General features: G+C 33.4%; 1 protein-coding gene across 2 annotated transcripts in view; it reads right to left on the bottom strand.

Moving 5' to 3' along the window:
* The window catches only part of CSMD3 (CUB and Sushi multiple domains 3), a 1,257,946-nt gene that overhangs the window by 326,121 nt on the left and 919,231 nt on the right, over positions 1–12,594 (bottom strand). For both annotated transcript variants that reach the window (XM_047073797.1, XM_047073796.1), the window contains one exon: positions 5,876–6,032. In XM_047073797.1, coding sequence (XP_046929753.1) covers positions 5,876–6,032 — 157 coding nt within the window. The remainder of the gene's footprint in view (positions 1–5,875; positions 6,033–12,594) is intronic.

Genomic DNA, 12,594 nt, shown 5'->3' on the forward strand with positions numbered 1-12,594 from the left:
GTCATGATTCCAGGGTTGTGGAATTGAATCCCACATCTGGCTCCACACAGCGTGGAGTATGCTTGAGAGTCTCTCTCTCTTTCTCTCTCTGGCTCTCTGTCTCTCTGTCTCACTTTTTCTACCCCTCTCCCCTGCTCATGCTCACTCTCTCTTTCTTTCTAAATTAAAAAAAATATGTTTTTAATTTAAAAAGAAAGAATGTAATAGGAATAAAGAGAACAAAGTTTTATATGACTACACATTCCATTTTTTTCATGCGTCAAACTAATTTAAAAAAATGGCACACATGGATTTCTTACTCGTCAAACTCTAGGAAACATCAAACTTTGAAACCACAATCTTATACGAATGCTGTAAGAAGATAATCCTTACAGTTTTGAGGAATAGAAGTTAAACACTTAAATGAGCAAAGGTTTGTGGAAATGATTGCTATGTATTTCCAACTGAAAGAAAGGAGATATGGTAAAGAATTCTTTTTTTTTTTTCTTAATTGTCATTGCTCTAAATCCTACGTATAAAGTTCTGAGTAGAAAACACATTACTCACAGACTTTCCTATATTTTAATCTGTTGGGCATGAAAAAGTGAGTGATATTTTTAAATGTGCTAGTTTGTGTCTTGCACATCATATATTTGTACATCATTCTGGGATGGTGAGATCCAGCTTTGCCTGAATATTAATTTTTAACCATCAGCCACTTGGTATTTGGCCAAATGTATGGTTGGTGCATTCTAGACATATGTAGGAATGGAATTTTACTAAATATTGCCAAATTACCCTCCCAGGTGACTTTACCAACTTGCATTCCCTAAAGTTAAAAGAACAAATTGCCATCAGCACTTAGTATTACAGAGCTTTTTAATTTTTAGTAACCTTATGAATGTGTAATAACATATTATTTGGGGTTTAATTTTTCTCAATTTCTATTAGGAATTTTTTTTTGTTTGCTTTCTGACTACTTGAGGTTTCTTTACCACAAAACTTTCTTTTAGACTATTCTCTTTCTTATTAATTTGAAGGATTCTTTTCTATAGAGTTTATATTTTTTTGTTACATATATTGTTAGTATCTCCTAGAAATGTCTCATCTTTTTACTTTATGGTGTGTTTTGCTATAGAGGTACTCAAAAACTACTTGATGACTGGGGATTGATCGGGAAAATAGAAGCCACTTTGTTTGAATTGCTAGGATTCCATACAAGAAATTAGAGCGAAAATAGAAGAAATGCAGACGCAGGGAAGGTCAGAAGACCACTGCTGGCTTTCAGGAAGTCCTGGAGTTCCCACATTCCCGCCTGCGGATGCTAGTGGAAAATAATAGCTTCTCCACTGATGCCACCTCTCAGCTCTCACAGGACTGGCTTTAATTGGCAGGATCTAAGTAGAGACCTTCACTGGCAAGAGTTGTCAGGTTTTTAGTCCCTACACTTCAGGGAAGCACTTACAAGGGCAGAGATGCTCCTGACTATTGACAGATTTTTGCTTGTATATCTTGTTTTGGACATCTTACTCCACCTCAAAGACGTAGCTTTAAGGTCTAGGCTACTCTTTTCTTTTCCCTAAATATTTTAATGTTTTGAGACCCACATATAATATTGCCTATGTAAATGACGGATAAGAAATATTTCTTTAATATTTTAGTTAGAATACTTTATACTACATAATGCAGCATTAGTCAGTACTTCCTTTATTACCTGGTTAATTTCAAGATTTAAACCGCAAAAGAAATGCCAAATACATCTGTTAAGTGGTCTAGAGGACAAAGAACCACACGGAGTAACTTTGCTGCTTCCTTGTAATTTACTTATTCTCTACTTGCATTTGCAGTCAATATATTATATCCAGAGAATAAAGTTAGAGTTAATAAATCATCTGATTATTTTTCATGACTAGCACTGCCAACAACATACTGGCAATTATATTGAACATTTTAAATAAGGATAATTTATTATATATTTATAAGGTTAGTGCACAGAAAAGGTGTCACAAATTAGCTAATGCCCATCTTTAGTTTGAATATAAAATTTGAAATGGGCATGTTCCATGTGGATTTATGAATCATTTCAGGCAACAGCACTGAGAGGCTAAAAGGGTCCAAATATATAGCTGAACTTTTCCTTTGGGATAATGAACATTTCTCCAGTGGGCTTTTTAGTAAATTAAATGTACAGAGGTGATAACCAGAGGACATCTGAGCCCAGAGGTAGTGCCTAATGGCTGGGCATCATGGACATTTACCGGATCAGCTTTTGAGAAGACAATGTTGTAATCCATCAAAAAGGTGTGATTTAGCTCTGTAATGGATGGTTGTTTAAAATACCCAATTACTTTCCACTGAATTAAAGTGGGATAACTACAAATGAAGAGAGCTAAAAGAATCTGTAATGAAGCATAACTTCAAGAAATAAAGTTTAAATACTACACATACTGCATTAAAGATACTAGGTCTAAGTTACTCCCCGACTGTAAGGGTAGCCAATAAGAAAGCATTCAGATTCTCAGGCATAAAGTGACAAAAGTGTTTTTGGAAAGAATTGCATTTACTTTTAAAAACATTTGCTTTCTTTGTGATTATATAATGAATGGACAGTTGGAATAAAATGTACCTTAAAAAGGTCTTTTCTAAAATATTTCCTCATTTTTATCTCAGCCAAATGTGTTTCTCTGTACTCAAAGCTGGAAATAACCAGGCAACCACACAAGTCAACAAAATGGACAATAGAAAGATAGAGAGTGACTACTGTGACATAGGATACCTGTCATTATAAGGGTGGTCACCAAAGGCCTGTTTATGCTAACACTAGAATTGTGAGGAGACAGGCAAGTGGGATTAATCTGAATTGGATTATCTTCTGTATTTGCCTTGAATGTGCTTCACATGATCTTTCTAGTCTCTGTGCCTGTCTTCATCCTATTCTTTGCCCAGAATACTCTCTACCATTTCTTTTTTTGACCTGCCAATCCAACCTAAAAAACTACCTCATTCATGAATCCTTACTTGATCTGCCCTAGAGTCAACTGACTCCTTTCCTGTCTCCAGTTCTCTCAATGTGGAGCCTGGGGATTCCTCTGTATCACAAAGGGTTCTCTCAGATGTTTCAGAGAAAAAGTGTGGATAATTCTAAGGAGGAACATAACACAGAATGGCAGGGTGGAGTTAGATTGAGAAATAGATTCTTATACAAAAACATGGTCTTTTACATTCTTTTCTCATGTTTGGGCATCTTAGCAAATTCTTTTATGATCGTAAATTAGTAACTGCCTGTAAGAAGTTTATGAATATTTAAAATATGTGCCCTAGTAGAATCTTCTTCTATAACACAAAAGCATTTTTATAAAATCAGTATTCAGACCACATATGAATTTACCAAGAATATGTAAAAAACATGCGATTGAACTAAACTGACTGTAGACATTATGAGAGGAAATGGCCCCTGAAGAACTATGCACAATATGTTTGTAAAAAAGTATAACCACAGTAGAGTGTGATAGCTGCTATATTAGTTGCAAATATAAACTACTGCAAAAGGCATGTTAAAAAGTCGGCTAACTCTGGCTGAAGGAAGGTAAGCAGCAGTGGGGAAATATTGAAGAGGAGTCTTAGCTCGACGGCTCAGTTGATGATTCAGGTTGGGGCATACCAATAATTGTTAACCTGGAAGAGAAAGCAGCCTATGGCTGGAAATGAAAATACATTTGGAGGATGGGCACAAGTTTCTGTCAAAGCTAGGATATCTGTGGTTAACTATTAAGATCATTGTAGATATGTAGAAAGACCACCACTGTAAAAAAACAGAAGTAATCCTTAAAACAAATACAATAAATAATAGCCGTGTTACTAGTTCCAGGAGCCTTCCCAGCAGAAGGGCTCAGAACACAGCTGTCAATTCAGAAAATCATAGGACCCTTCACTGACCTGGTGATATCCAGAGACAACTTGGAAATAGGCGTATATACATTTTAGTTTAGTTCAGAGACTGAAAAGTATTTATACGTATGTATTTATGCTTTTAAAAGAATAACTGCTTTTCTATTCTCTTCCCAATTCTATAGCTTTCCATCTTCATAGAGACACACATTCTATAATGAAAAACTAGAGTCATTAAGAAGAGTGACTTCAAATATTTGCTTTTTAAGATCTCTCTTTCTGACATCTAGTAGCTCATACCAATGAGAATAAAGTCAATGATCTTATTCATTCCAGACACCTAAGCAACCCACACAGTTTTAAATGCAGGTACGTCCTACAATGTCCAGTATCTTTGCATCAGTAATCTCAAGTTACAAAGAATTTAAATATCCAAAAAGGAAATCTAGTTTCTTTTTTTTCCCTGTGACACCCATTAACATTTTAGACAAGGAGAAATGCAAAATGATGCAGAGCAAAGAAAGATCATTATGTAAACATTGAGCCATATCTTGAAAAATGTCAGCATCTTTGTTAGAAAACAGAGAAAGGAAAAGAGAAAAGCAGATTAAAAAATGTGCCCTTCTGAGCAGATTGCACCAATTATATTCGAGCAATAATTCTCAATATTATTACTTTTAATATATCACCTGGTAATATCTGTAAACACAGTTTGCTTGGATTTTCATTTGTCTTTGGAAGTACTTCATAAAAAACTGCATTGTGCACAATAGTTCTCAGGATTCAGAAACATGAATTGAACATTCATTTTGTTAATTTATGTTTTGATACCCTATTGGTGTAACAATTCTAGCACAGGTAGAAAAAAGCTTTGAAATAAACAGGGAGCAAGAGTAATCTCTTAGTTATACGCACCAGATTTTTTAATACAATTTTAATGTGATATACTCTCTTGTCTCCTACTTCTCATATCATTAGGAAAGAATATTTTCACAAACAATAATTTGATTCAAATTCCCTTTAGGATCCCGTGTGAGTATCTTTCATGGTGTAACCTTTTTAATTTCCTAATTTCTGTAATAGTTTCGATTCATCTTATTTCTTGAGAAAATTTATAGAAGTCATCAGATTTTTTTCAAATATCTAAAAGTACAGATTTCTGAATGTTTCTGTTTTACTTTGCTTAATTAAATGAGTATTCTGACCTTCCAAGAACTAATTTGATCTGATAGATTATACAGTTGTTAAACACACAGCTAGTAACCACCGCAGGCTTATATGTGATTTACTTTCTTAGTGTACTGTCTTATAGAGTAGGAACTCAATAAATATATTACTTGAATATAATTTATTGTTGATAGATGCAATTAGTCTATTTCTTATATTATGGTACTGGTATAAAATAAATTCATTTAATTCATATAAAACATGGATGTAACCCACCAACCTTTGAACTTCTACTTAATTGTTAGAATAGCCAATTGGAGTATAATGCAATAGTTCCGTATGAATTTATTTTTAATAAAGCAATTCAACACATAAGCAAAACAAAATAAAACCTTAACTCTAATGTAAACTCATCAGAAACCATCCAGTTATCATTAATGACTATCCAACTATAACTAGCACACATAGGTTGTGTGAATTTTGCAAACACTGAATTTCCATCTATTAAAAAATAAGAAATAAGTATTTATTAAATATCAAACTTGGAGAATATTGCTATTTTAAAAATACATAAATAAATAAGCCCAAAGTCACAAATTACTTAACCATTCTTAACCTTACTTGTTTCAACTGTGAAATTGCAACAGTTAGAATACCTGTAATTTATGGAATTGTTTTTAGGGCCAAATAAAATTACATATATTGAAGGTCATTCTAAACTTCAAATTCTTGATCAAATGTTGGATATTACATCACCTGGTATATTATAATTGTTTAATAAATACTCAGCATCAGTGTTTGGCCTTTGTTTTCTTTTTTCTTTTTCTTCCAAAATACTTACTGGTATACACAAGTTGAAAACCTTCATCTGTCCCTTCAGAATCAGAATTGAATTCTAGCCAGAGCTGATTTGAAGTGCTGCTAAGAGTCAAGCCTCGCATGGACGCACCAGTAAATGCACCTAGTAGATGAGTCGTTTTATCTTTTCCATCATAAATCTGCAAAATATTTATAATTAAAATGTAAATGTGCTAATAATAACCAACTCAAATCATTTATGAAGAAGAGGAAATTATTATACTCTTCCTAAATCAGGTCACTACATGCTCCCCAAGGACAATCACATATATTAATTCCTACATATATCAAGTTAAGAAGGTTGGAATCCACATGGATACTTTTAAAATTCCAAGCTAGTAGACCTTAAGTAACACTTGAACTCATATTATATAAATTTTGCTCTTATTATCAAAATAATGCTTTTTTATGGTAGACATTTAAAACTGAGAATACCAAAGGGGGTCTGGGTGGCTCAGTCAGTTAAGCGTCAGACTTCGGCTCAGGTCATGATCTCATGGTTCATGAGTTTGATCCTTGCATCAAGCTCTGTGCTGACAGATCAGAGCCTGGAGCCTGTTTCAGATTCTGTGTCTTCCTTTCTCTCTGCCCCTCCCCTGCTCACACTCTGTCTCTGTCTCTGTCTCTGTCTCTGTCTCTCTCTCAAAAATAAATAAACATTAAAAACATTTAAATTGAGATTACCCAGAGGCTCTTGGGTGGCTCAATCGGTTAAGCGGTGACTCTTAATTTCGGCTCAGGTCATGATCTCACCACTCATGAGTTGGAGCCCTACATCAGGTTTTGCACTGGCAGCGGGGAGCCTGCTTGGGATTCTCTTGCTCCTTCTCTCTCTGCCCCTCCCCTACTCACTTTCTTTATCTTTCTCTCTCAAAATAAATAAGTAAACTTTAAAAATAAGTAAATAAAATTGAGAATACCGACAGAAAGCCTGGTTTCCAAGGCTGGTTGGGTGTTTTTCTGCAACTTGCTCAAGGTTAGCCAAATGCTTATTTTTCTGATAACATAATTAATGTAAAAAAATGCTTGTTTCTTTTGCAATTTCTCTCATTTATTCATCTCCTTGAACTTAATCCATTTTTGACACGTAAAAAAATATTAAATGAGTACCAAATGCTTTTAGAAACTAATTTAACATGACCAAAATATGCAAAACAAAATCGATAAGCTCTCAAACATCCCCATGTAATTCCCATTCTTCTGAAGGTATAACTTCTCATTGTATTCTAATTTGCTTTTTTTTTATCAGTGCATTCTAGACATCTCTCAGGGTCAGTAGATACAGATTCTGCCTTTTGAGAGCTGAGTAATAGTTCACACAGTGACATTACCACAACGATCATTCCCATCTTAATAAGTTCAATTTTTTTGCTACCAAGAGCAATGCTGAAATAAACAACCTTTTACATATAACTTCACATTTTTTGATACTGGTATTTTCATAAGGAAGTTTTCCACATATGAGATTTCTGAACTAAAATATTCATGTATAGCAGATTATTTCCAAAAGTGTATAGAAATTACATGAAAAGTTTACCGACATCGCATGTGACCATTCTTTTGCCCGTAAGGCATGTATTTACAATGATGTATTAATTCTCCATTTACCTAAGGGAGTGAAAGTTGGTTACTGACCAATCTTATTCCATAATATTTAGTTCGAGGGTTGAATAAATGGTAATGAAGAGAAAAAGTTGAGAAATGCTGTTCAAAGTTACTTATCTCCTGCCTGAAACTGCTTTACTTTTAACCTGGTATTAGCGTAAAAATTGTGTTGCTGAACTCCTAATCCAGTTAACTTGCCAAGCACCAGTGTTCCTCGGAAATGGTATTCATTATGTTCATGTCATGTAAGAGATAACATTTAGATGGTACACAATGGAACTTTTTATTATTATCGTATTAACCTGCATGATAGACTTTTCTTGGGCTAGATTGTTTGGCTTAATTTGGTAATACTTATAATGTTTTCTATAATTTATAAATGAAAACTCATGTATACTATAATTTTTTTTAATTATCTTTATCAGGTTTTAATTTATGTTAACTTAATAAATTGGGAAATTTTCACTATATTTCTAATATCTGGATTATTCAAATAAAATTATTCCATTTTTTTATTGATAGGCTCAAGATTTTTTCAACTCAAGGAAATGTCTTTGAGTTTTATTTAATTACTCCTTGCCTATATGATCTTTTTATTTTCTGCCTAGAATGCCTATTATTTGTGTATTAAGTCTCCAAAACTGTATTGTGAGTCTCTTGTATTTCCTCTTCTCATCCATCTTTCCCTCTGTATTATAGAGAATTTTCCACGGGATCTTCCACATGAACAATTAGATTTTCAGCAGTGACTAATACTCTCTTTTTAGGTCTTCTATTAAAATGGTAAATTTTAAAAGAATTTTTTAAAGTTTATTTATTTATTTTGAGAGAGAGAGAGCATGGGTGGGGAGGGGCAGAAAGGGAGAGCGAGAATCCCAAGGAGGCTCTGCACTGTCAGCACAGAGCCCAATGTGGGGCTTGAACTCACGAGCCGTAAGATCATGACCTGAGCTGAAATCAAGAGTTGTACACTTAAACAACTGAGGCACCCAGGTGCCCCTAAAATTGTAAATTTTAAAATCATTTGTCAAATTCTAGAAAGCTCTCCTCTCTCTCCCTCTCTCTCTCTCTCTCTGTCTTTCACTCTCTCCACTTATTGCATTAGCTTAAGATTTTTCAAAAATTTTAAATTTATTTTCAAATTTCTCTTAATGCTTCCACAGTTTGAATTTAATGTATGCTACCAGTTCCATGCATTTAGTTTGGTCTTTCTTCCCTCCAGTTACCGAATTTCCCTTAACCACATGTGTATGTATCTTTACTTATTTATGTTTATGTTTCCTTATTGGTACAGGGTTTAAGTGTTATAAAGACTACACGTAAAAATTTTATTTAACATGCTATACAAATGGAGCTTTTGTTTATGTCTCCTAGTGTCCTCTTCTAACCACATTACTCTATGTGTTTTCTGCACAGAAATTCTGAAGTCTCTATTGCCAGGACGTTCCTGCTCTTTCCCTTATTTATTGTATCAGCACAGAGAGAGAGGTAGAAATAGAGGGAGAAAGAAAGTGGAGACTGAGTTCAAGCCAATACGGTCATGGAAGTCCTAACAGAAAACATTTTATTGGTCTCTTCCTTCTTTTAAAATGTGTTCACAGTGAACTAACAACAACAATAACAACAAAAGTGTGTTGACTGTTTGAAGAGTATCTGAGTACCCCTAGATAGAGGGCTGCATGGACAAATTTCCTAAAATTATACAGAAGTACCTTGAGATCCCTGGTAGAACTTACCAGACAAATACATTTCTGCTTTAGTTATCAGCAAGAAGTTATTTGTCTTCAATGAAGCTGAACCAAACGTGGTTTGTTGGCTCAAGAATGTTTGCTGTTTGATTACCTAAGAGCCAACTTTTCATCTCTTAAGAATGGTGGTCACTAGTGATAATTCAGACACAAGGAAACACACTTTTGTGTCTGTGAGCTTCAAATGTTCAATATTCTCAGAAATCTGTTTCTGACTCGTATATAATAACTCATATATAATATAGTTCCTAAATCCTGTGTGTAGAGCTATACATCCACAACCAAACCATTTAACCAGCATCCAGTGGGTCTTATTTGTGGTTAACATTGCCTAGGTAACCCCAAAGAATATTTTCCTCTTATTTCTTTTTTCACCAGCATGTCATTTCATTCTTATGCTAAATATAAATAACTGTTTCTTGGGTTCGCCTAGTTCTGCTTTTAAGTGTGGATGCACTGTAAAAACTTCATATGTCAAACAGCCAAATAAAGGGAAAATATACATTAAGCAACAAATCAATGCAAACAAGTAAACAGAAATTACTTCTTGAACATTATTTATTTTTTATTTATTTAAAAGTCCCTTCTAATGTTTTTCTCAAATTTTCAGTAGTAACAAAAAAAAGTTGACTCATTGGAGAAACCCTTACTTTACACATGGAAATCATTCTGATATAGTATCATTTTAAAAAGTAACCAGGTAATTAATTCAACTCATATTTAGTTCCATGTACTGTGTTAGGTGCTAGGAATAAAAAAATAATAATAAGATATAATTAAATTTTTTTTAACTGAGCCACCCAGGCACCCCAATCATTCTTAAACTGAAGGAGATGTAAAAGATATTGTCTGTCCCAAGAGAGACAATTACATTGGAGGCCAGTGTCATACTTTTTTTCTTTTTCAAAAGAAACTGTCTTTAAGATATAATTTTAAAAGCAATTATTGAAAGAAAAGGGATTAAAAGAGTTAATACTAATATATATATATATCTTAAGCCTAGCAGGGAGGGTCTAATTCAGCACCAAAACTCACTGCAGTTTATTAAACAATGTAAAGTCAAAAGGTAGAAAACAAATACAAAAACATCACTATAATCATAAAAGTAAAATGAAGTGTGATAATTCAGTTATGAAATTTTGGAAGCATGCATAAAGTTATTAAATCAAGATGAAAGCAAGTGTTACTTGGCAAGGATTTAAAAAAAGAAGAGTTTTATTGTAATGATAAAGCCAATGTTATTTGACTTGTAAATAAAGTACTTTAAATGTATTCAAACATGTATATGGAAACAAAGGCAACACAAAATGACAAAGCAGTGTAGGCAAAGACAAATTACCTTGTAAATAAACATGGATGTAAGTATATAAATTTAAAAAAATGTACATTTCATTTAAAAGTAAATTTACGGTACAGAGTGATTATATTGGATCTTATCAGAACCCATAGAAATTTTATTTGAGATCATTACTTCACATATTTCTGTTCTGATTAAGATCAGGATCTTTAAGTATGCTTTTATTTGTTTGGGCATATTTTCTCTTTCCTTCTTTTAAGATTGTTATTATTATCATTATTATTATTATTTTTAGCATATGTCTTAATATCTATTTTTTTCAAAAATTGAAAAAGCTATAAAAAGAATAAGATAACTATATAATATTATATGTTTTGTGTTGGGAGAAGATTCTGGTGTTCCCCATAGAAATATTCTGTTACTTAGCACCTAATTCAGATAACAAAGACTTATTTAATGTCAAATGTAGAAGTTCAAAATGATTTAAGAATTAATATCATGAAAGGCATTGAGGTCTTTTGTAACATTAATGAAACTCTTTGATGAGGCTCTAATTTGTCAAATGGTTGCCATTAACCTGGTAGTCTTATAATAGAAGAGACTAAAACTTAATGTTGACATGTTTCAGTTATCAAACCTTTTATAATAGATCAGGGCTTGAAATTAGTTTTGGTGTAGAGACCCTCCTGGATCTGGAAGGTCAAACCCTTTTATAATGAATTGCTTATCAACACTCAAAACTGTTGTTTATAATAAATGCATAATTAGAAGGCATATTCTCAGTCATTCCTTCAGTCAATTAGCAAGTCAGATGTTATCTGAACCCAAGAGCAGAAAGTACATAGAAAATAAAATTAAAAGAGAAAAGTTACACATGTACATGTGTATAATCATTCAAGCCTTAAATTATCCCTGCTCGTGGATATTAGAATTTTATTTTTGGCCACTTGTTTAAAGGTTGATTTGGAAACTTAAACTTTTTTTTTTTTCTGATAACGTGAGTGAGATGTCAAAGTTTGAATAAAAAATAAAAAGAAAGGGGCGCCTGGGTGGCTAAGTTGGTTAAGCGTCCGACTTCAGCTCAGGTCATGATCTCACAGTTGTGAGCTCGAGCCCCACATCAGGCTCTGTGCTGACAGCTCAGAGCCTGGAGCCTGCTTCACATTCTGTGTCTCCCTCTCTCTCTGCCCCTCCCCTGCTCATGCTCTGTCTCTCTCTGTCTCAAAAATAAATAAAAACATTTGAAAAATTAAAAAAAATAAAAAGAAAGAATAATTTTTACAATGGTTCATCAAAAAGGATAATATTCTAAATCTTACATCCTCTCCAAAATAAAATGAAACGAACAGAGAATTTTTGTTTGTATTAAACTATGTACATCTTTGCAATAGCTATATCACATGTACTCAATTATAGGAGCTAATATATTTTAGTGAAGGAGTCTGGGACACAATGAAGGGTGAGCTTTTCAGGGTTTTAGATTTGCAGTTTTATAACAAAGTTAAAGTCCCAGTTCTACCTTTAAAGCCGTATGGCCTGTTACAAATCATTTCACTTCTGTTATACTCAGTATGGGAAAGAATGAATAAATATTTAGAGAGTGCCTTTGAAGGGAGAGATAACAAAGGATTGCCAGTGAACAGGCAGACTTGATTGACAGATATGTGTGGTGGACCCAAGAGATCACTGGTGTACTAGAAAATATTTAGCAACCAGCACTCAAACAAATTTGTTGAATATATATATCCACCCATATGTTCTTTTAATAACGTATACTAATACAAAGAGAGGTTGACAAATTTTTTCTAAAAAGAATTAGAAAATATTTTAGATGGGGGGGGATAACTACTCAATACTGCCATTGAAGTACAAAAATAGCCATGGACAATATGTAAATGAATAAACATGGCTTTCTCCGGGTAAAATTTTATTTACAGAGATGGGTGGCAAGCACAATTTGACCAACTGACTGTCGTTTGTGAATCCCTGATTTAAGGGATGTTATAGCATGCAACTTACAAATGGTAATAAAATATACAATATTCATTACTG

This window comes from Lynx rufus, unplaced genomic scaffold, assembly GCF_022079265.1.
Source record: "Lynx rufus isolate CCGP_SWC_20201006 ecotype Redwood Valley unplaced genomic scaffold, mLynRuf1.p SCAF_12, whole genome shotgun sequence".
NCBI classification, from domain to species: Eukaryota; Metazoa; Chordata; class Mammalia; order Carnivora; family Felidae; genus Lynx; species Lynx rufus.